This window comes from Perognathus longimembris, chromosome 6 (genome assembly GCF_023159225.1).
Source record: "Perognathus longimembris pacificus isolate PPM17 chromosome 6, ASM2315922v1, whole genome shotgun sequence".
Classification (NCBI taxonomy): Eukaryota; Metazoa; Chordata; class Mammalia; order Rodentia; family Heteromyidae; genus Perognathus; species Perognathus longimembris.
In genome coordinates, this window is record NC_063166.1 from 4,574,490 (window position 1) to 4,599,923 (window position 25,434).

Below are 25,434 nucleotides of genomic sequence, written 5' to 3' on the forward strand. Positions count from 1 at the left end.
CATTTTGCAAGTCTGTGGCCACTAATAGCTTGCCTCTATAACCTAATGATGATTTTTCTGTCTTTTCTCTCTGGACTTTGATATTCAGTAACAAGCACAGAGTTGTTAACTTTTTTTTTTTTTTGCTTTTATCATAGAGTAAGGGTTGGTTGTTTTTTTAATTGGCATCTATTTTACAGTTACCCTAAAGCAATAGCACACATCAACTTCTTCTTGATCCTCTACTCCAATTCTCAAGAAAATCAAAGGACCAAGGAACCAAAGGCACCAAAATGCAGAGGGCTGAGCCTTACAGGAGTAAAGAGACCTTTGAGGTCTCCTCACGTCGGCACAAGAGCAGCCATTTCCTTCCCTGATTCACTTTCCTCATGAGAAGCTACCAAAAGTGTAGCATGGGAGTTGATGAGCAAGTCTACAGTTCACAGCACAAGTGGAGGGCGATGAGACGGAGGAGAGGATGAGAGAGAAGTGGGAATGGAGTCCTAGGCAGACCTAGTATTTACTAGTATTTATGCTTTCCCCTTTCATTGGCTTTCACAGGATTAGGATCTTGCCTTTGGGATCAATCCATCAGTTATCTCATCTTCATATTTGCATCCCTTTGTTGAAACAAATGAATGAATGAAAGAAGCAAGATCACAAAGAAATAGTCCTTGCAAACAGCAATTTCCACTGGATTCATTTCTTAAGCATTACAGCTAAGAGTCCTGTTAGAGCTATTCTTGCAGTCACTAGAACTTCATGAGTGGAGGGAAAACCCATGTGGGGAACTTTACCAACAGTGGGAATTATTTTGTCCTCAGTACAAAGGTACAACAGAATTTTCCATGTAGGGATTTCAGACAAAGCTTGTTCCCCTGGTGGACTCCTCTAAAGAATTATTGCCAAATAGAGTCCAGCCTTCAGCCAGAATGAGCAGAGAATTCCTATGAAAACCAGAAGCACCAACCAAACACCCACACAAACGGTCCCACGAAATGAACCCGAGACTGCACCCCTCCCCTACTCTAGGAAACGCTGCTGATGGGGGAGTAAGATCACATCACATCCTAATAAAGAAAACTTCCAAGACTTAATACTGGTTGGTGTACCAATGGGTTTTTAAAGTGAAACTTCAAGTTCCAGGATTGGTCCCCTGCCAATATGCCCTCAAGGAGGGTCCTATCGACTAGTTTCTGTCTGGCCACTGGAATATCCTAGAAAAGCTGGCTTATGGAGAAACAAAAAAAAGTGTACATAATATAAAAATATAATATAAAGAGGAAAGTGGGGGCACAATACGATGATGTTAACAGCAGGAAAGAGGCAAATAAGTGAATTAATGTGTCCACGAGTGATGCCGTGTCCATCTTCATACCTCTTGATGGATCTCCAGCACAGCAGACTTCCTGTCTGTGGTCAAGGTATGCAGCCTAGAAATAAGAGAAATGCAAGTTGAGATAGATGGAAGAACAGATAGATAGATAGATAAATAGATGGATAGATGGATAGATAGATAGATAGATAGATAGACAGACAAGAGAATAGGTATGCAGACATATATCTTATACCATATTCCTGTATGTATATGCACCCTGTCAGCTTGACTGCCATGGAGTCTTTATGCATAAGACTCACATTAGAAGAATTAGAGACTTTTGTAAAATCATTCAATTGAGAATACACAAAAATCAAATAATTCTCTAGGGCAGAGCTATCCCAAACCAAGCCACTTGTTTATGATATTTCCCTGCCATGAGCATTCTCTAGAACAAAATTTGTCATAGATGCACCTGCCCCTCAGCCAGGCCCTGTGGCAGAGCAACCGAAAGAGAATGTTCCAGAGAGGCAGTGTTGCGGACTGAAGCAGTCAGTGATGATAATGGCAGAGTTTAAGTCTTTGTTCAACCACAAAAGAGAACCTCTATCATTCATGCTACCCCCTTGTGTCTTCTGGACCTTTCTCTTCCATCTCAGATCAGCCCTGTCACTAACCACACACAGCCTCACGGGTTTCTGTGGAGGCCAAGACAAAGAGTGGGCCTGTGGACAGTGCCCACCCCTCCCCACCCGCCATGTTTTCCCTTCTCAGCCTCTGCCTCGCTGACTTCCAACAATGACTGAGGAGAATACCCTGGGAGAATCAGACCAGGCCCAAGCTACACAGACCTGTTCTGAATCTCTACAGATTCCCAGCTGCCTGAACCCCAGGGCTGGGATGGAAACAGGGGTGACAAGAAATGATATCCGGCCCCCCCCCCCCGGGGTGGGAAGAAGGACAGAATTTCAAACAGGAAGTGTGGCTACATCTTTTCCTTTGGCTCGACAGCTTCTGCCAAGGTCTCCCCAAGCTCAACACAAATACACTCAGTGAGTGTATCTGTTCAGGAACTGCTGAAGTTGCTCAAAACACGTTTTCCTAAGTTCATATTTCATAAATTTGCTTTGGTTATTTGAATTTCAAATATTTCTTTTTCAGAGCTCAGAAATACACAGGGCTGGGGCCATAGGGCAAATAGCAAAGCTCTTCCCTCCCACATGGAAGAATGAGGGCTCAGTCCCCAGCACCACATGAAAAGGAAAGACAAACATTGATTGATTGATTGATTGATTGATTCCATGGAATCGTCTGGTAGTTTATCAACCACTCTGGGCCTAGCTTCCTGTCGGTTCATGGCATGCTAAGGTCCTCCACAGTTCTTACTTGGTCTACCTCTTAATGACAACCATGATCAATTACATTCCATTTTATTCTTTACAAAGATGAAAAATAAACCTCTGATGACCAACTTCCATTCTCTGCTTCTTCCTAAGATAGGCCCTTCCAAATTCTGTATCGCGACACCCCTGCAGGCTTACTTCCTGGAAGATGCTTCTATGTCTAGTATCGCAAATCTCCTTGCTGATTCCGCACTACTTCCCAACAGACATTCCTTAGGAGCCTTTGCCTTGTTCAGCAGAGCAACGGCTGAATTTCATATAAAGGGGATAATGAGGAGAGGGGAGCTGAGCTGTCTCTCGCCTGGCTGAGTTTTTCCATAGTTTTGTGGCCCTGAGTCACTTTCCTCCACATAAATTTCCCTCTTCTCCTTCCTGGATTTTGAATATTTATGGGCTGCTCACATTTGAGAGTGAATGTACAGAACACAGGGCCAGTATGAAGTGAAATTATGAGCTAGGTGAAATTTGCTTCCAGCTATTCCTGTCAAGTTCGCCTCTCCTTTAAATGAAGAAGTATGCATTATTTTCTCCTCAAATCGCTCTTCTAAAATTGTTCTCTCTGCCTGCATTCATAATAAAGTATCAATAACTGATAAAGGCAAAATGTTATTGCTTCCTAAAACAGATAGTCTAGCATTTGGACTTAACTATTCAGTTCAACATAAAAGGCATTAACCACTCAAAAGACAGTAAAAAATATTTATACCAACAATTGTCACCTAGACCTTTTTCACATATCCATTATTTATTGGTTACAGTTTGCTACCGTTGTAGCTAGTCCTGAGCCTAGGCTGTACGCAGTGAATTTGTCCAAAAAGAAAGAGCTATCACAAATAGCTACAGTCACACTGGGCTTTTATCTCCAAATTGTAGCTCTTGTCCCCTGCATCACCGCAACAATGACAATATCACTTTTCTTGGTACATTTTTATCATCTTTTTCATATGTTCACACGATAAGGAACTAAATTTCATGAGTTTTTGTCACTTGCTCAAGCACAGAGATGGGACAAGACAAACTCTATCCTTCTTGTAGCTTTGTGGCTAGTTCTTTTGTTTCTCTACTGTTCCCTACGTATTCAAAGAAAGAAGAATTGACAGATATCTAGACACCACGTTGGTGCAAAGAATCCTGGGACCATCTCCCCTCCCCCTACCCCATCTTCAACTCAAAGAAATGGGCTGGCTGTTTCACATTTGATTCAAAACCAGCCTCAGTAGTCACAGAGATTCATCTCTAGGATATTCTCTCTCTCTCTCTCTCTCTCTCTCTCTCTCTCTCTTTCTCTCTCTCCCTCCCTCTCTCTCTTCCTCTCCCCATCTGTGCCTCCCTGAGCCATCTTGTTCATTGCACAGAAGGAAAAATTCTTGGTTTACTCAGTAATCAATGACAGTGGACTTGAACCATAACATTACTTGAATCTCAATTTCCTCATCTGACAAGAAGAAAGAATAACCGGGATCTTGTGAGCATAAAATGAGAAACCTTGCACACAGCAAAAACAGCACCACTCCCCTGTGCTCTCAGCTATTGTTTGTGATGCATGCCCACAAGAACAAAAAGAAAATCCTTCTTCTCTGAAAACTTAATTTTCCATCAATGCCATGCGCAAGAGCTACTTCTGAAGTAAAATGGGCTCTGCCCCAGATAAGGAAGTCATTCAGAGCCACTGATGACACGTTGTAGCTTGTTCCAACAGAGGCAGTGTGGTATTTTGGTTGTTTCCAGATCAAAAACAGAATCACATTTCTAATGACAATGAATCAATCAATAACAAAAATAGGCAGTTGTAATTTTAGACATAGGGAAAAACTAGAATCACTTTTCTCACTATCATCCAACCCCTACCATCAGGCTAGTTGGTTTCAGAAACTTCGGGTAAAGAGAACAAGGAAGTCCTCCTGGAGCTGCTCCTGGTGATGCCTGCACTCTGAAGGGGTTTGAGCCACCACAGGTTTTGGAAACCCAGAAAATAAGATTCACTTCCAACTGCTAAAAAAAAAAAACCAACAAATAAACAAATAAAATTACCTAAAGTCTTCCAAAGATTTCTTCTTGGTCGCTTTCAAACGACTGTTTTGGCAGCAGGCAAACCTGTAGTCGATGATCTGGTAGATGATGGGGTTGTACATGGCGGCCGACTTGGCCAGCAGGGCTGGCACCACGGACAGCTGGATGGGGATGGAGTCGGGCCTTCCGAAGGCCGACCACACGGACACCACGGCGTACGGGATCCAGGCGATCAGGAAGCCAGCACAGATCAGCATGGCCACCTGACACGGCAAAGGGCAAGGGCATGGAGAGACCTGTGAGTGGAAAGATTCTGCAGGAACAGCGGGGGAGAAGGACCAGGACGCTCCCTCCCTCCCTCCCACCCCCCAGGAACTCTACCTCCGGTTTCCCCATGGGTTTTACCCAGGGGAACCATTTGATAGGCACTTCTGAGTTCATCCAGATGCATCATCTGAATTCTTCCCTTACCACATTCCATCTACTCCAGGCTCCACACATTGAAGGTACCAAAAACTCAAGATAACCACCCGATAATAACTGTCAGGGTTTCATCTGCATTTTATTGGCAAAAAAAAAACCCATAATAAACAAAAGGACACCAGTTCTCCTGGGCTTTCCAGTCTGTTCAATCCACATTCGCTCAAAGACTTGGCAGAAAATATGTTCACCACAATGAAATTTTAAATCATCTCCACTTGCCTGAGGAAACCGAGAACCACGGCTTGCGCTTTGAAATTCTAATACACATTTTCTTCGGGGGTTCCTATTAAATATTATTTCTCTTGGGTAAAGTTTTTCTTTAAGTTTGAGTCTCAGACTGTGGAAATTCACTGGCTACCCAACAAAACAGAGTTATACAGCTTCAACCAAAGTGGCGTAGTTCTATAAAAATGAGACTTTTCCAGAAAGTATTCTTCTCCCATGCAAAATTATAATCACCTGAGGGCCTCTTCGTTTTTGGACCAAGAAGTAATTAGAAATGCAATATTGAACACCTACATAAATATTCATCGTCTCTAACAATCCATTCAATAATGTAATTCTAATTACTGGCCTCTGGCTACCTACTTGGCCCCTATAAAATATCTCACTTTGGGCCAGCAAAACCTTTTAATAAATGCTTTCAGCAAAGCTCTATGTCAACGGCCGTAGGAAAGTCCAGTGGTCCTCAATACTAGAGTGGTCTCCTTGTAGAACGCAAATAACTATGAGTTAAATACCAGATCAGAGAACAAAATGATAGCCCATTGGGAAAATTAAGAAGTTCCATAGAAGATGTAGCATATTCTTGGTACTGTCCCAAAAGTATGTGAAAGTAACAACGCTGATTTCACCATGATCGGAGAAGAACGAGGGAGGTTTGTGCAGAAACTCATGAGCAACTCACTTTGATATTAGAAAGCAACAAAGGGGGATGAGGCTGCAAAGAAAAACGACATTCACGTACTGAGGGTTCCGTATAGCACATTACTGAGCTGGCCGGCCCTTGATGCTTTCAGGCACGACAAGATCTATGCGCCGAACACATGACGAGGCCTCTGCTCAGGGAGCTTGACCCAGAAAGCCAAGTGGAGCAGGAAAAGGAACTAGCAGGTAAAAAGATCATTATTCCCTTCTCTAGTCAACAGGTTTCATTGGACATATTCTGTGCCATGTGCAAACCAATGAACGAAGAGGCACATTTCTCCCCTCAAGAGTGGAATTTCCATTCTCAGCAGATTTGTTCAGACAACTCTCTAAACAAGATAAGAGAGGCCGGGGAGTTACCTAGAGTACAAAAAGATCAAATAAAGTTGAAGCTTTTTGACTTTCATATGAAGCTTGATGTATGTTTTAGTCCCCAACCAACAGCATAGTCACTGTCATGTACTGCAACCTACTGAGTATCTGTGCCTAGTCTCTGTAAGATAAGCAATGAAACTATTGAAATCAGCCTCCTACCTCATAGACATCCATTGATTTTCACATTTTTGTTTGCATTTACTTTCATCTGTCCAGTGGGTTATCTATATTAGCAACCCCAGCTTGTCTCTACCTCCCAAGAGTTTAATGGAGCTGATGTCATAGGCATCATGGGACTTAAGTCTGCCCGATCAGAGAACTACTTGCACCCGGCTACCATAATTAAACAGTGAGCTCGACCAGTTTCATTTCTGGAACTTTAAAACTTCCATTTGTCTTTGAGTTCCCTAAAACCTTTGGAAGGTGTCAGAATGACACTATCTGAGGCCACATTGCTCCCTCTTTCTCTAACTCCCTAATTTAAGCGCACGGGCGGGGGGGGGGGGGGGAGAATAGCAATCCTCAGCTCTGGGTGGTGACATGCTATATGGAAAGCCAGTGGTTAAGAGGTAAGACAGCAGTGAAAACAGCAGTTGTGATGCTTTACTTTTTATTTTCAGAGTCAATGGGACATAGTTTTGTTACAGAAAAAGTGGTGTCTGTATTTTAATATAAGCATTAGCAGAAGCAGAGTTATTAACTCAAGGAGGCTTCCATAGCCCCATTCTGTGGCCCATGAAACGATCTGTCTGTGGTGAGTAAGAATAAGCCTGGGGATTGAGCTCGGTGGTACAGCACTTACCTAGCAGGTGCATTGGGTTGGGGCCCCAGCACCACTAAAAAGCAAATAAACCAAATACTATGGAAGTCAGTATGGAGTTCTCTCCAAAAGAATGAAAAATAGAATGACCGTATGATGGAGCAGTTCCCGAAGATTGTACGTCAGGACACAGTAAAGGCACCAGGAGATCCATGTTGATCACAGTACTACTCGCCGTAGCTGAGTGATGGAAACAGCCCCAATGCCCTAGGACTGACACGTGGATAGCTATGTCTTAACTGAATGAATACCAGAAATGTGGCCAGTGTGAGGAAGGGAAGGGTCAGGGTGGATGAATGGAGAGAGGTATGGTGGGAAAGACAGCCATAATACTCAACATGCACAAATGAAAATGGAACTAGGGAACTTTCAGGCACAAGAGGTCGAGCCCCTGCCTAGCCAGTACAAAGCACTGATGTCAAAGTCCAGAGCACACACACACACACACACACACACACACACACACACACACACACACATTCAAAGCAGAGCCAGGGAGAAAAGGCGAGATCTGAAAGGTGCTGCACAATATTGTTTATCTTCCTGGCATGAAGGAAATGTTAAATGAGACACATTTCTTTTCTACCACCTCATTTTAAGACCAATTGCACAAAATACCCAACAGTTGAATATTAGAACTCTTCCAAGATATACTGCACAAGTGTTTCAAAACTTTCATATTGCATTCTTTTTATTTTCCACAGCTTTCTTCTGGACTTCATCTTCTTGTAAGTCTGTCCCTCACTCTTGTGAATTCTAGAACTGTTTTAAATTCCCCAAAGTTATCTCCCAGACAGCATTTGGAGCAGTTCCAACAAAGGCCCTTGCAACCTCCGACTTTTCCAGTTCTATTATTTTCTAATCATTTCATTCCCATCGCTGCCTTCCGGTTCACGGACAAAGCAGTAACCCATCAAATTCCTGAAGCAGGCAGCTTCGTGGGAGGAAATGGGCAGCACGTGTGCTCAGTGCTGCTACAAAAGAGTCACCCACCCTGCTACAGAGGACCTGGAGAGCGCAGCCATATGTTCCGACTCTAGTTCAAACCGGCACGAAGGATCCCCAAAGCACTGTTCTCCATCCTCACCCAAGCCCAGTGAGTGAACCGCTTCGCCGGGGCAGGGCAGCAGGCACGGGCTCTGAGGAGGGGGTCCCCCCTAGCCCAGCCTTTCTGGGTGTGTGAGATAGTATGGAAGTGGGGAAATGTCACTGGCTCCCAGATACCCCGTGAACTCAGTCACGGCTCGGCCCCATTCATGACAGTGGGACAAAAGAGAAAATCCCTGTTGCCCTGTGCGCCATGTTTGAGCCAGGTAGCCCAGCCCCGCCCTCCGGGTTCCTTCACCCAGGTGCGAGTCAGACTTCATCCCCAAGACACCTTGAATAACAAGTGGATGGGAAGCCGGGAAGGGAACGGATGGGAAAGGAAAGGCTGAAAGGGGAGGCCACGGTGATGGAATGAATTCCCCACCCCTAACAACAGTGAGTCACATCGCAGAACCAGATGGAGCAGTGACAGACAGGTGGATAGCAAAAGAGAAGGGCACAGGGGGCGGGTCCCGGCCTGCCTCTGGGGAGCGTGTGATTGGCAGGAGCACCAGGATGCAATCATTAGAGGCTGCGCCCTTGGGTCCACTTACCCAGTAGGTGGATTTACTCCGCACCCTTGGGGAAATGTTGTTAAAAGAGAGCAGGGGGGAAGCAGTCATCAATGCTGAGACTGTGGCCTTCCCCCGGTGGCAGGGTCTGTCCCGGAGACACAGCGCCGGCAGAACGTTGGTACTTGACAACTGTACTTAATCAGTGGGGCCCTCCATTCGTATGTATGCAAACTGAGGGTGATGTTTTTGAGCTATAGTAACCATTTCAACAACCTAAGCATATGTACTTTTATGTTTTTCCTTTCTTCTCCTTCCCCCATGGAATAATAACAAGAGTTCATTCTATCTCAGCCTCCTCCATAAAACTTACACAAAGCACACACACACACACACACACACACACACACACACACACCCCAAGATCTTCGCTTCACCTGCCATATGTTACCCTGATGTTAACCAAGCAGAGAATATGAATTCCTACTAAAAAAAGAAAAAAGGAAGAACTCTACATTCTCCAGTTGCTATTTTCTCAAATCTTAAAATAAACTACTCTGAAAACAAGCAAAAGCTGCAACTGGAGTGAGAAGAGCCAAATGAGGTCATGCCACTGTGAGCACCTATGTTCTGAAGTTGCAACAGAAGCACAGTCATCAGTTATCAAGGCAATTAGATTAACGTATTTCATTACTATTCGTGCAAGCCATCTTGATTAAGCATTGAGCGGTGCCGGGCTGTAGGGCACAGGAGCAAATAGAATATATAACACACTTACTTTTACATCACGTCTTTTACATTACGTCTTGCAAGAAAAAGAAAAAGGGTGGCGAGCACATGACTCTGGGTGAAAAGTGCCACCAGAGGAAACATGCGGAGCACTCCGATGGCAGTGGGATTTCAGTGGTCAGAGAGGATCGGGGAGCCCTCCTTACAGAAAGGAGGAACACGGAGAGCTATCCAGCGGCCCGCTAGATCTGGGTTCTCACTGGAGGGCCAGGCATTGTGGGTGGTTGATGTGTGTTAAATGAAGGTAAATCAAAGCCAGCATCTACAGCATGATAATATTTGGAAAAAATAATGTAGACTCTTAGTGCCGTTTTTCCATCTCGCCACCATTCAGCAGCCTGCGTGCTCTACACGGTATGAACACTTCTTTACGAAGGGAAATACCCAGCGCCATAAAACACTTACTTATCAGCTTCTCAGTTTCAAAATAAATCAAAAATATAAATATCATTTCAAAATATAAATCTAAACCCAGGAGAGAGAGGAAGAGTCAAACATAAAGGGTTTTGAGTGGAGTGGGGAAATTCTTTGAATATCCACAGCTAGAATCTTAAAGAATTGTGAGCATTAAGATTAATCTGGCCTGTATGTAGTTTTTTTTTCCCCTCATTTCTCTTAGTTTTCTGTACCTTGTGCCTTGTATATAAGATTTTGTGATACATGGAAGGGAAGGGGAATCACAGAAACAGCAGAACAAAGGATGAATCCATGCCCCCTTGATCCTCATGTTGGATAGGAACCTTACAACTTGGGGGGTGGGGGGCGGGAAACAGGGAGGGGTAAGTGGGAGATAATGAGGGTTAGGGTAACAATGATTGAAAACAAATGTCCTCATTACCTTACTTATGTAACTGGACCCCACCATCACCTTTTCAATAAAAATAAAATTTTAAAAAAAATTGTTCTGAATAATTTACATGACGCACATAGTGATCAGAACCAATTTTCCATTCGATTCAATAAAGGGTCGACAGCCCCAAAGCAAGATGGGACATAAGAGGAGCTCGCAGTTGACCTTGAGAAGGTCAATTAGATCCTCTAAAGCTACCTCATCACTGGGCTAAGGAATGTGCGATGGCCTCCATAATAACGGCTACTGAGATCAGAAGGAAGTAAAAATCTCAGCAAAATGGCCAGGCCAGTGGATGGGCCTACCAAGCCAGGATCAACAGCCCACCCCCATCATCATCTGGTGAAAATCAACCTGGAACAGAAGATCCCGGGTTCTATTTCGTTTATCCTGATGACTCACAGTGCAACTTGTGTAACAGAATCATGTGGAGGTGTGAAAGTGAGATTATGTTGAATCAGAAATATAAAGAAAGTCTGCGTCGATGCTTGTCTGCCTGTTTCTCTGTCTACAGGCCATGAAATTTCAGTCTGCTATGAAAATCAGCAAAACCATCATTTTTAAGAAACCATTAGAGGGAAATGACCAACGTGAAAAAGCTACAGGTTGGGGTTATAGACCAGCGTTAACTTTTAGCTTGACCAGATCAGACCAGCAGAAGGCAGGCCTAGAAAATAACCCAGCTAGAAATACTTAAAGTGCACAGGAGAGTAAAGAATTTCAGTCCTATCCGGCCCTTGTGGAGAAAGGCAATTTCTATGTTTGAGACAAATGGTCTAAAATAGGAAATGTAACCTGGGCGCTGTGTTGTAAGCTGTGCCACTGTTATGCAAGTTGTAGTTACTAATCAAAGTGTAATTGCTTCACTATTTTAAAGAGGATATTGACGAATGTCAGAAGATCTGTACTATGTTCTATTTGAAAGATGTAAATAATGTACACAAACTTGTATGTGATGGGTTGGGAAGTATTTAAATTCTAGTTTTTTTTTAAAGAAGAAACTGAATGTTTGTAAGAAAAAAGCCTAATAAATAGTTAAGTTTGACCATGAAAAAAAAAGAATTTTAGTCCTAGAATCTTGGCTATTTAAGCAATAAGCTTTTAGACTAGACTGTTGAATAGATCAGAAACAGCAAGTAAATAAGCAACAATCAACCCCCAGGCAGCAGTTGAGTTAAGAAAAAGACTTCTAAGACTTTTAAAAGTTCCACTGTGGGGCTGGAAATGTGGCTTAGTGGTAGAGTGCTTGCCTAGCATGCATGAAGCCCTGGGTTCAATTCCTCAGTACCACATAAACAGAAAAGGCCAGAAGTGGCACTGTGGCTCAAGTGGTAGAGTGCTAGCCTTGAGCAAAAAGAAGCCAGGGACAGTGCTCAGGCCCTGAGTCCAAGCCTTGGGACTGGCAAAAGAATAAAAAGTTCTACTATGAGTTCTTCTTTTCACTTAGTAGAAAGAAATCCAGGGTCAGATGTGTGAACAGCGATTAAAAGTAGTTGAATTTTAGGGCAGATGTCACACTATAAATTTGTTTATATTTTAATTAAGCCACTGTTCTAGTCTTTAGCAAGAATTTCTTAAATCTGTAGGGAAAATGAGAAACCATGATTTCTTTAACACCTACTAGGCAACCACAAACAGAACAGTGGGCGTTATCTAGCTGAATTTCTACAATAACTCAACAAAATAGGGATGACTATTGTTGTCGCACAAGAGAGGAAATTGGAAATTCAAGGAAGCTAAGTATCTACCTCTGGGTCACCAATGAGAAGTTCACGATAGGATTAAATAAAGCCTGATTGCATCACATCGGGTGCTCTTTTCCTTGCATGGCAATTTCTAAGACACTGCCAAGTCTAAAACTAGGATTTACCCCGGGGACTCAGTCCTGCAGAAATCGTTCTTGGGTTAAGAAAACCTCCTCTCCCCATCCATGCACATCCTGCGATCCCCATTCCTCCGTGAGTCGTTTGAGTGGTGGAGTAGGCAGAGGGGTAGCGAAGCAGAGAGCATGAGCAGGGGACAGACGGAGACAGAGGAGCTCAGCAATGGCACGGGCTCTGTTTGTCTTCTCGTTCCCAGCCTCCCCTGGCTCCTTGGCCCTGGACGTGGGCGCGGGGCTGGAGCCGTGGCCGCCCTTACCTTGGTCAGCTTCATCTCCAGCACGTGGCTACCGTGGACCCGGCTGTCGAAGTGAGCCACCTCCTTGGAGGAGGACTTGACCTTGGCGATGATCTTGGCGTAGGAGAACACGATGACAGCCGTGGGGAGCAGGAGGCAGAAGAAGAGGATGTTGAGGATGAACACCTGGCCGCCCAGCGAGGTCTGCGCCAGCCACCAGTCCAGCGTGCACGAGGTGCCGAAGGGCTCGGGCGCGTAGTCCCCGAGGCCCACCAGCGGCATGGTGGTCCAGAAGGAAGCGTAGGCCCAGATGACCGCCAGGCAGATGTAGGCATGCTTCCGCTTCAGCCAGACCCCTGGGGGTGGAAAGCACAAGTGACCCCGGTGTCATCTGCCCTGCACCCCAATACCGCCCCTCGAATTGCTTAAGGCAAGCGGTCTACCGCTTTGGGCCACGCGGTGTCACTTGTAGGTTTCCGGTCATTAATTGGAGCTAAGAGTCTCACAGACTCTCCTGCCTGGGTTGGCTTTGAACCACGATTCTCAGACCTCAGCCTCCTGAGTAGCTAGGATAAGCATGAGTCACCGACACCTGGCATCTTATTTCCTTAAAACACCCTTCTTCCCCAAAGCTGTTGTGTGTCTCATATCCTTGGGGGGCGGGGCGGGGACTGATGAAGACAGGATCCCAGCTAAAGAGAATGGCTGCACTTCGTGGTTCTTAGAGACTTGCAATCCTCCTATGTTCTTGACAGACCACTGCGGGGAGGGGGGCTAAGAACCTAAACAGAGCACATCGGCTGCTGCCAAGGTCCTTCTGTGAACATATTTTCAGGAAGGCAGAAAGCGAACTCCATTTTTATGTTCAGCACTAGTCTCCTTAGCCAAAAGGGAATTCCAATGGGAAGAAATAGGGCAGTCAACTTGAAAACGTGAAAGAAAAAAGCACCAGTGATCATTTTCCAAATTCAACTCAACCACTGAAGACAAATCTACCTCCATGAGTCCCTCATCTCTCTTATTGCCTCTCATAAAGAAGGCTGGGGTGTGGCATCGTATTGCTTTGGTTTTATAATATCAATGAAAGTTCAATTATTTCTTCAGTGTAACCTCACAGTTTAGCTGTGCTTAGGAAGATTGAAGTTAGAAGACCCTAATTCTTTAATTCTGGTATTCAATCTTTTCTCCTAGGGGAAGAAATGCTAATACAGTGCTTACAGGTTTTGGTAAAGGTTAAAAGAAGTAGTTTAAGGAGCCTACTTTGCAAACTATAAAGTTCTGTTTATGTAAGTGTTTATCATTTAGCACTAGCAATAAACACAATAGAATGTTCCTAAGCTCTCTTGTCTCCATTTTTTTTTTTCAAATACATGGCATTTGGTTTTCTGAAATGCGAATTTCTCAAGAACAACGAAGTAAGTTAGGATAGCAATTACGGAGTCACCACCTTGGTCAACTTTTGGTTTTCCATCACAATGCAGAAATGGTTGGCAGAGATAATCATACAGACGGAGAAGAATGTGCACAGTCAGACGTATAAAGCGCGTTCCCAGCGAGGGTGACGCTACTTGGTGAGGCGTTTTCATACTTACGTTCGAGGAGGGTGAAAGGCTGTCAAGTACAGGAGGGAGGAGATTAGCAGATTGGTTCTGTGTTGCTCCGGAAGTCAAAACTAGGACCAATGGGTGGAGGTTACTGGGAGGCAGTGTTTGTCTCAATATAAGGAATAACATTGTCACAACGAGAGCAGACCGCTCAGAGGACGGGCTGCCCTGTGCGGGAGGAAGCTCCTGAGCACCGGTGGCTGGGATGTGGCAGGAAGAAGGCCAGTGGGCATCTCTCGGGGCGGGGGGGCCTTCAACCGGTTCACCACACCCCAGGAGAAAGGCTTTTGTGCCCCCTAGTCACCTGCCGACTCCAACATTCTAGGACACTGGGCGGGGGGAGCTTAAGAGTTCATCAGATTAATGATGGACGAGGACTGCGGCTCAGCCTCGGGCGGAGGGGAGGGGAGCGGGGGGGGGGGCACCCATGCAGCTCCCACCTGCGGGGGTTCTGGGTGGGCGGGCGGCATCCTCTCTTTAGCTGACGCTAAAGCTTAAGCTCAGGAAAAGATTGCAAAAAAATATAGAGACATCCATGTTTACTGTTCCTCACACAGCCTTGGGAAGTGGAGCTCTTATTTTTCTTTCTTTCACTTCCTTGTCTATAAAGTGCATCGTTAAATCTGAAATAGGTTTGGCGTGACCAAAAACTAAGATGCTGAAAAGGAAAGAGGCCCCGATGTCGGCTAGAATGTGCGGAAGGACGTCTTACTGGAAACTTTCATTCCGGCTGGTTCTATTTGAAGTTTTAAATGTTTAGGGAAAGAGATGCAGGTGTTATTTTGATGAGCACTGGATCATGGAGACAGGAGTTCGTGAGCGCCCCCCACCCCCCAACACCTGTCTCATTCATGAAGCTTGGGGCCTGCGAGGTTTTCTAATAATATAAAGGGAAATCCTGCCATACCGAGAGGGATGGGTGATTATCCACGCCTTCATTTCCTGGATATAATCTCTCCCCACAGTTCCAGAGGCTCTGATTATTAGCTTGATCGTCAAAGCAGATGGATACAGAGAGAACCACAACTCCTCGCTGACTGTGTTCCATTCTCAATACGAAATGTCAATGCCCCAAGCTTTCTCTGGCTGATGCCATAAATTTCCAGAACACCCAAAAGTGAACGTAAGTTATTCTTAACAGTAAGATGATTTACAATATTTGGTCTCTGAAAAAAAAAAATGTGCCTCACCTTCACCAGTTTTCTTAGTCATCTTCCCACATAAAAAAAAAAAAACCTCACCAAAAAATAGTCCTAACGCAATGTTTCTGTGTAAGTGTGTGTGTGTGTGTGTGCGTGTGTGTGTGTGTGTGTGTGTTCATGTAGGAGCAGCTACCTCGCTTACAAAATTTGAAGGTGAAAATGTTGGAATGACTTATCTCTAAAAATCATAAGAGCTTGAGTCCTAAAGAAGAACCACAAACAGCTTTGCTTATCATTGTTCACTACATCAGACCTAACATCCCATCAATGCAGCTTTTTGTTTGTCCGATTGCTTGCATGACACAGTGTAATAGACGCTTCTGCTTTATACAAGGAAAAAAGTAGTACGGCCAAAACTCATACAGTATTATAAAAGCAGTAGTAGAAGAAATCTATGTTGGTACAGGTCAAATCCTACAACACATAATAGAACAGGAGAGACTATAAATAGAAATCGCCTGGGTTTCTGAGGTCATTAACAATCTTTATTTAACTTGTGAAATACATACAGGTTTGACACTCAGTCAACTTTGATTACCGGGGGAGGATGAGAAACATTGTGACTTACCATAAGAGAGATAGCAGATTTTCAGGTATCGATCCAGACTAACAGCAGTCATGGTGATGAGACTTCCACAGCCAAAGAAAAATCCAGCCCACCCATACCAGCGACAGCCAATCCAGCCAAACACCCAGCGGTGACAGAAACAAGAGATGATGGTGAACGGCTTGCCTACAACTAAAACAAAGAGCGTGTCACCAAAAGTTCCTCCGAGTTCAAACCTGCCCTCCTACTCACCTCACTGGGTTCCTCTACCCCTGAAGCACAAAAGTTCCCTGTTAATAGCATTCCGGTAGGTATCTCTGAACACAAACTGAGCTTGATAACACCCAACGTGGATTTAAATCATCCCAAGAGCCAATGATCGAGAGAGGAGAGTCTAGAAACAAAAATGCTTTTGAGTAATTATTACTGCAGAGACTCATTCAAAGATGGCAGCTTTGGCGAGCGGGGGAGAGATGTCATTGCAATGGACAGGGAAACAACCAGTTCACGCCCAGTGTTTTCCTAAGGTGGCCCATTCAACAGCGACAAGAAAAGGGCAACATAGTCATGGTGAATCGTGTGAGAGAAAATGCCATCCTAAGTAGAGATTTTCTCCACTGATTTCCTCCAATGCTCCACTCATTTCTCTCTTCAAAATTAGATATCCAAGTCTAAGTTACCAACACAATCCATAAGAACCAGGTATTATGTAGAATACTTTCATTCAGCCCACACAAGTGCATCGCACACTGAAGTTCATCTCAACTGGGAGCTCATCAATTGGCCTCCAGAACAAACAAATAAGCCAATACACACAGATTATCTGATCATGCTGGGTAAAGTGACCTACTATATGCAGTTCTCAGCATTCAAAATTTAGCACTCTAGGGGCTGGGGATATGGCCTAGTGGCAAGAGTGCCTGCCTCGGATACACGAGGCCCTGGGTTCGATTCCCCAGCACCACATGTGCAGAGAATGGCCAGAAGCGGCGCTGTGGCTCAAGTGGCAGAGTGCTAGCCTTGAGCGGGAAGAAGCCAGGGACAGTGCTCAGGCCCTGAGTCCAAGGCCCCAGGACTGGCCAAAAAACAAAACAAAAAAAAAAATCTAGCACTCTAAATGTTTTCTGATTCTAAAGTCAGGAAAGAAGCTAACATTACATGTCATGGTGTTTTCCAAATGTGTTCACAATAGAACCCAGCTCATATGATATCGATTACCCCTCAGATTATGAAGTATAGTCTTGTTGAACTTGAAAAACTATATCCTTAGAATAAAAAGACCCGAGTCCTGGACTAAGGATGAATTTGGTGCAAGGTGTTCTTAGAGTGTGCATGGAATACAGACATCTGGTCAGAATTACTGCCCCACATCTGATAATTTCATGAATAATGACAGGCTACTATGTAGTTTTAGTGATTTACTAATAATTATAGTTTTTAACTCATTTGTTTTCTTATTTTATCACAGTGTCTACCATTCCCAGTACGACACTGAATGGAAGTCATGGCAATGGGCATCCTTGTATGTGAGTAATTGAAAAGAAACCTTTGTGACATCATGTCAGTGACTGTGACATCGTCGCTGGCATTCATTAGGCAAGGAAAGTCCTGTCCAGTGAGAGTTTGATAGTGTTTCTTTACTAGAAATGTGTGCTTTTACCAAAGGTTTTCTCTGAACCTACTAAAGCAACTGGACTTTTTTCCTCCTCATTGAATTTATTTAAAAGATTCTTAATAGATTTATCCTAGTGACCCCTGTGTACATTCCTGAGACATGCAGTGCTCTTTAGAATTAAACTTTCCACAAAAGAATCTACCATTGGAAGAAAGAGGAAATGGAGGAAGAGGAGCACAAAGAAAAAGAAAGCACCTTCTACTGACAAGCACAGAACAAGCTACGGGAGGTCAAGCTTGACAGATCTGTTTTCTAGTACAGAAAGCAAACTCGAAGACACGTTTGAATAGTAGGATAGAGAGTGACAGAGACTGCATGTGGTTGGTGGCTCATCCCTGGAGTCCAGCCCTTGAGGGGCTGACTCAGGAGCATCGGAAGCTTGATTGTGTCCTCTTCCCCTTCCCCCCATCTCCCAAAACAGATAATCTATGGCAGAACAGATGAGTGGTTTGAAGAAAAATAGAATATAGAGTTCAAATTCATTGTTTGAGCCAAGGTGAAAGCATTTAGGGAGATGCTCAAATCAATGAGTTGGAAGGCAAGCAAATATATGACGAGAAAGGCAGTAAACAGGAGAGAGTGTACTATGGAGCGGAATTAGCATCTGTTGCATGCAAAAGACATAGGTTAGCTAGCACACACTGTCTCCAGTTTCCTTCTAGTGTATAACTTCTCATGAGCCGTTTGGGATTCCTGTTTAATCCACCTGGAGTGTGCCCAGCCATCAGCTACTTGTTTGCCTTTCTCCCGTTTTTCTAGCACATATTCTTGATGGAAAGTCACGGACAACGAACAGTTGCACATCTAATGCCCAGCAGGTGATTCTTTCAGATGTTTGTAATTGAATAGAGGTGAGCGTGGAGAAAAACAGACAGAAACTGTAAGATTTATTGGAAGACTCGGTGTCTTATAAATGCTCCCTCAGAGTGATCTAGATTAATGAGAGAAAACTGACATGTGGAAGAAAAAAATGCTGACGGGCTGTTCTTTGCGCACTGCCAAGCAGACTTGACGACTGCGAGTATTTCCAGCTCATCAGACCAATTAAGGACATTTTTATTCAAACTTAACGCAATTCAGCTTTAAGCCTCTGCCTGGTGTGATCCACTGGAGAAGAATGTAGCTGAAATGGCAGGTTTTATTCAGGCAGGCATTTCATACTAGTCATAGAGAGAAGGTTCCAGGGGCTTTGGAGTGAGATGACCCAGAAAGCTACCATTCCTGTTGTGGCACTGCCATCGTGTGGCCATTGTCAAAACTGCAGTCTTATCGTCTAACTGAGGCCTGGGGCTCTACGCATTCACACTAAGAGCTCCTGGCCAGTCCTCACTGAGTAAAGACCTCCCAAAAAACTAACACCGGGTGAGCTCTCCATAAAAGGACAACACAGCTAAAGCTATGCAAGAGCAACTAGGCTCATACAATAGTAAAGAGGCTTGTGGTGGAGTTTTTTCTTCTTGTTTTTTTTTGACAAACTGGTGGCAGTAGAAAAAAAAAATCAATGAAGAAATGAGATCAGAAAGCACTTTGATGAGAGAGAGGGAGGCATTAGATGGAAAATTGACAAAAGGTTTCCAGTGGTGAGAGGATACATATGTGTGCATATATATAATATATATAACATATATAGTATATAAAATATATCACATGTAACATATATAATATATAACATATGTAGTATATGTGTGTATGTTATATATAGTGTATATGTATATAGTATATATATATATATATATATATATATATGGATAGACCTAGAAAAAAATCATGTTACATGAAATAAACTTTGCTTACCGAACTTGTTTTCTCTTACATGTGGAGGCTACACCTAAAATACACTAGAACATGACAAATTATACAGGGCTCTAGGCTATGAGGCAAAGGAGGAGATACTCTTCGGGGAGGAACACAAAGGCACAATGCCTATGTGTATAAAACATATTTATCTAAATGAACTCCGGGAAATGGAAATGAGGGGGTTTCTTTTTGTCTTGTTTGTTCGTTTCTCAGTCGTTAGGAGGGTAAGGAGAGAGCAAGGGAAGGGGTGACATTGTCCAAAAAGGAATGTACTCTATACTTATGTAACCTAGCCCTCCTGAACATTATCTATGTGATAACAATTAATTTTTAATACAACAACTCTTTCCTCCCCCCAAAATCAAAAACTCTGCTTCCCTAACTCTCACATCCTAATACCACCAGCTAAATAGAAGGGGTTGGAATCCAAAGGAATTATCAGGGTGCAGCTGGCTATAGACATTGAAGTTGTATGGAAGAAAATTATTGGGTTGTGGCTTACCCAAACATCACTATAGTTCAAGAGAAATGTTATTGCCATTCCCCCTCGCTAAGTCAAAGGAGCAAGAAAGAAATCCATAGTTCTTGATTTTGTCTACATGTTAACTTACTTTGAAATTCTAACTGTAAATATCTGAACACTCAGGTAACATTCTCGACCACTTAAATCAAAACTTCTGGTTATGAATTCCATGGCATGAAAAACTTTAGGTTCCTCCAAGTGAATTTTTTGTGTGTAGCTGACAGGGAACTGGGGAACCAGAAACTTCCTGTGCTACTGATAGATCCTTAAGTCATAATCAAATGTAACACATAGGAAGGACTCTTCCCAGCTCTTACAGTCACTTCTCTCCTGTCTTCAGTTGTCATTCACCCTTTAAGATCACCCATCCCCTTAGGGTTTATTTTCACCAGACTTTCATAATAGTGAGGTGGGTGGGAGGGGTTAGGGACATCAAAGGAGTGGCCTGGAGCTTCCTGTAAGCTTCTGATTCGTGAATCATTGAGCCCACTACTCACTTGAGATATACATATATATGTGCACACATATATATATGTATACATAATATGCTGCTATAAATGGTATCTTTATCCTCTCATGTGTCTGGTACACCAAAAATACTTGGAAATATGCAATGAATGAACTTCCTGCAGACAGCATTCCATTGACTATGAATGAATACTGTAAATAGGATTTTTGAAGGGAGGAGCACGACTGGGTGGAGAGAAGGGAGATCTCTGACCAATGAGTGATTTAAAATGAGGAGCAGTTTACCTGAAATCCCCAGATCGCAGACGGCTAAATTGATCGTCATTATCTCAGCAGGTCTAAGCTTTTTCTTTCGTCTAGAAGACATATAAAGGACATATCCATTTCCAACTGTGGACAGAATCCCTACAAAGAAAAACAAAAAAGAATTCCCATTGTTAAAAACTAGAATTCGAGTTCACTCAGGTACGAAACACTTCTCAATTTCAAAAATGGACACCTTCGGTTTAGAGGGTAAGGAGAGGACTCTAGATAAAAATCTAAATTAAGAAGATGAGATTTAAAAAAGGATGAATTGTGAGTGACAGTCAAGGGATGGATTGCCTTGGAGCGGATAGGAACTGAACTTACCCAGAAAAAGGAACCACTAACTTCCCAGTGAGGCTCACGTAGATATGGGGATCCCAACGGTCAGTTCTTGTACCGGCCCCCAAGACTGGAGTATTTGCCTCCGCCGTTTCACAGATCATTAGCTTTATACAGTTCCCTCCCTCTTACCAGTGGGGTCAGGCCCTAGGCTCTTGGCAAATTCTAAATATGAAGCCAACCAGCAGAGGTGACTTCGGCTGGGGTCCAGACAAGGCTGGTGTGATCCCCTGCATGGAAGGGGCCAGTTCCTGGACTCAGGTCTCAGGACTTTGACCCCTGAGGGGAGAGATAGGCATGCTGGATATCTGGCAAGCAGAACAGCCTTTGCCTGCTAATGGACTAGATATCAAGGGTAGGTCGGTGATAATTGGTAACATCAGAATTGCCCCTCCCCCCCAAAGGGGAGAGCAAGCGTCCCTCACCCCACCAGACCTATCAACCATGGTATCCACGTGCTCCCACTTTTTCAATATTATTTTATCAATGACTTATTGCCTTTGGTATAACAATGACACTGTTCACAAAGCTTCTACAAACCCAGTTTAAATCCAATAATAAGACCCAATCCCTACTGACTGTATTTAAGAAAAGAATACACCTACTTCCAAAGCTTAACATGTAGAGTAGATTTCCTCAGGAATCCTTGCTTCATAGTGTAGCTGTGTGTAAATGAGAATCTGGTACAGCTGCCTTTAGTAGTAAGGAATAAGGAGAGTATTAACAGGAGAAACCCAGATTTTTCTACTGTAATTTCTATTTTAATTTCTCCACCACAATTCACTGGGGGGAGGGAGGGGAGCCGGGGGAAGCAAGGAGAGGAAAGTCATGCCGTAGATGGTGTGAAACCACCAAGAACCGGCTTCACTGGGCTTCTAGAAACTCTGCCTCCCTGTAGGCAACGCTGCTTCGTGCTCCCTTAAAGTCTCTTTTGCTTTCTTAAAAGCAGAAGAGGAGGAAAATAGAGGAGATTATGGAGTCCTGAAGCAAACCAACTAAAATGAAATTCATGTTTCATTACAGGAAACCATCCAGCAGGGCACACTGGGAAAATGAAGTGTGTAATTAAGTAATTCCATCTAGGCTGTATCCAACAAAGAGATTACAAACATGAGGTGTGCATATGCATTCAACAGACATACGGCTCGTTTAACCACCCTTTATCTAGATATCTTTTTGAGACTATTTGTTTTCCTACTTTTGTCTCCTTGGGTTTTCTTTCTGAACTCTACTTGACAGCGTTTCACCCAGTGCCCAAAGCAACTCTCTACTAAGATGTCATGGAATCATGTAAAAATTCTACAGGCAACTTGACTTGTGGATGACCATTAAGAGAAAGCAAATTTATTTCACAAAGCTAGTGAAGGGGAAACAAGATTGAGAAGATAGAGACTATGGGGTAGATATTTTGCAAACTGTAAAAGTTCAGATTCCATATAGAAACATCTCAAACAGAGGCCATTAATAAACTGGGATATCGATATAACAGAATGGAGAAGGGAAATCGTCTCTTATTTCTCCTACATTCCAAATTCAGATTTATAGTCTCATTTCTGATTTTCCTGACACTTCTGGCGAAGGTCACCCAAAACATTATTCTTTTTATGCTGTCTCCTTAAAAGGAATCTAGCCAGTAGCCAATGGCTCCCGCCTGTAATCCTAGCTACTCAGGAGGCTGAAATCTACAGATGCAAGCTCAAAGCCAGCCTGGGCAAAAAGTCTGTGTAAGACTTTTCTGAAGATACTTAACCATCAAAAAGCTAGAAGTAGAGCTGTGGTCCAAGTGGTAGAGCGCCAGCCTTGAGTGAAAAAGCTGAGAGACAGTGCTTCCAAGCCCTGAATTCCAGCTCCAGTACTAGCACACACACACACACACACACACACACACACACACACACACACACACACATTTATACAAGGATATCTATCCTAAGGGAAGGTGGCTAGCAGACATGGGGTCAAAACAAACCCTAGAGGAATTTGGACTCAACCAACACCCCTCCAGATGACCCGGCCTCCCTCTATTCTTTTCTTGTGTTTGATTTCACCCCCAGCTTCCTGAGTCACCTGATGCTCTATTTGTTTGGGGCCTTTTTTTGGACCCGATTTTCTAGATTCATCCTAGCATGCAGGCATTTAAATATAATTCTGATTTCCCTTCTAACCCCCATGTGCACCAAGAAAGAAATTCTTCTGATTTCCTCCACCTACCCACCCTGCTTTCCTTGCTCTCTGTAACCCATCCCTCTTCATAGTATGGGGAATGGAATGATAACTCTCTCTATGTTGTACTGGTGGAGATGTTCTGACAGGTTAAACATGCTACTTTTTGATGAATTCCCTGCAGTTAAATGTAACTTGTAAGATGCCTGTCTGTCTGCCTTTTTCTGATTATCAACAGCAATTGGGCCTAATAAAATTGCAGTGTAGATGTCATGACACAATGCTCTCCAATCCAGCATTCTGTTACTGCTCCATTCCCAGAAATTTCATGATGGCAAAGAAGGGTTACTCCTTATATTTTTTTTTTCAAATTAAGTTACATTTTGATCTGTAAAATGCTAACTAACAAGAACCACAATCACCCAGGGAATGGAGGGGAAAACTCTGATTCAATCTCCAACATTCCTTTGGCCTCAAGCTCTGACCATAAAGGGATGTCAATAACTTTCTAGTGAGTTTTATTTTTTTCTTCTAACTTCAGGAATTAAATGAAATTCTTTGCCAGTAATAAATAAATGAGCAGGAAAAAAAACAAAAGAGAATAGTGGAAAGAACAAGGAAGGGAAGAAAAGAGAGAGAGAGAGAGGATGAGAGAGAGAGAGAGGGAAGAAGAAAGAGAGGCTTGACTCAACATCTGGAAAGACTGAAAGTGGAACAACCTAAAGATATAACCCACCTGCATACTGGTCACCCAAATTTAAAATACCAACTTCAAACTTTAAAAAAAAAAAAGTACTGTAGTTAATTCCTAATTGTCTGTACTAGTGCACTCCGAAGGACATAGAATGCGAACCAGCAAAGTGGGCTAGTGTAACAATTTTAAGCAAAGTGAAAGGTTATGGGCAGATTAATTTTAACTACTTATTACTTCATTTAATATGAACTATCCCAAATACCATGTGTGTTCAACCAGTAAACAATATTTTTTTTTAGCAAGGAAATGTTTTTAACTTGGTATTTCTCTGATCCTACGGTGTCAGAATATAGCGGGTTTTCATGCCACAAGCCCACTCTAGTCGGAAGTCACCAGTACCTCTGAGTTCAGGAGCCACCATGACCACTACATTAAGCAAATGCATCCCCATGTGAATTCTATGCAGACATCTTTCCACCCTGGCCTGCCTTCCATTGACCAGTAAATGTATGTTTTTTCAGCCCTCCTCAGTGGTGTGTCTCTGTTGAGGTGATGCAGCATTACTTTCGGGCAGAGTAAATGCACAGTGTCTGCAATTCGTATTTCAGAGTTCCCTCAACTAGAAGAAGAGGCTGAGCTTGACAACTTCTAAAAATCACAGAACTAACTCAAAAGTATTTTAACCAGTAACATATCATTTTTTTTATTTTGTGTTCTAACAAGAATCCTACTAGTAAAACAACCAAAACGAATGCACTCTTAAGATGGTTTTCCTGTAAAAGTTCTTTGGCTCCACAGAATATTTGTCCCCAAGAATGATAATAACGGTCATTTCTATGATATTTATGGAAAGCCAGAACGTCGCGCCATCTTCCCACACTTCGGCTCCACTGAGAAAACAACAACAACAACAACAAAAAACTCATGCAAGTGCTGCCATCATTTTCGCAAAATCTACATCTCAGCCTGTGCACTGTTTAAAAACAGCCTTCGTGCGCAAGAATGAAGGGAGCTTACCGATTATAGTCAGGTAAAAGCCAGCCACTATATCCGCTTCCCAGGAAAGCTTAGAAGCAAAGGGATCCTCGTCTCGCAGGTAGTGTGGCAGGCCCTCATCCTGGGGCACAGAAGTGTGGTTTAATGCCATGTTGTTCTTGAGCTACCAGGAGGAGTCTGGAAAACAAATCCAAACCTCATCAGACCTGACTAAGTCAGTTTGAATCGTCTCATCATCCCTCCTGCTCTTAAAATAATAAAGTAATTAAGCAGGTTCAGAGAGTCCTAGATGATTCTCTCTAGATAACCCGTGAAGACTTGAGCATTTCTCTTCAAAGGCCCATGTATACCAACAACACTGCACTATGTTAAGGGACGCTCAAAGTTACCTCATACCTCCCTTGAGTGAATAAGAGATTGAAAGCCAGCCAGTTGCAGTGATTCTTAACA

At 43.3% G+C, this 25,434-nt stretch overlaps 1 protein-coding gene across 1 annotated transcript; it reads right to left on the bottom strand.

Moving 5' to 3' along the window:
• Nucleotides 1-1,351: 1,351 nt before the first annotated feature.
• On the bottom strand, nucleotides 1,352-25,135 carry Opn5 (opsin 5). Its single transcript, XM_048347299.1, has 6 exons — nucleotides 25,006-25,135; nucleotides 20,772-20,891; nucleotides 16,045-16,215; nucleotides 12,692-13,026; nucleotides 4,732-4,973; nucleotides 1,352-1,412 (listed from the first exon to the last, which is right to left on the bottom strand). The coding sequence occupies exons 1-6, from the start codon at nucleotides 25,133-25,135 to the stop codon at nucleotides 1,352-1,354; spliced, it is 1,059 nt and encodes a 352-aa protein (XP_048203256.1).
• Between the last annotated feature and the right edge of the window lie 299 nt (nucleotides 25,136-25,434).

Excerpts from the sequence above, each read along its gene's own strand:
- Opn5 (XM_048347299.1), bottom strand. The coding sequence starts at position 25,135 with ATGGCATTAAACCACACTTCTGTGCCCCAGGATGAGGGCCTGCCACAC. Across the intron at positions 16,216-20,771 it reads CTGCGATCTGGGGATTTCAG|TTGTAGGCAAGCCGTTCACC; the intron begins GTAAACTGCTCC and ends TCTTTGTTTTAG. Across the intron at positions 4,974-12,691 it reads TGGAGATGAAGCTGACCAAG|GTGGCCATGCTGATCTGTGC; the intron begins GTAAGGGCGGCC and ends TTGCCGTGTCAG.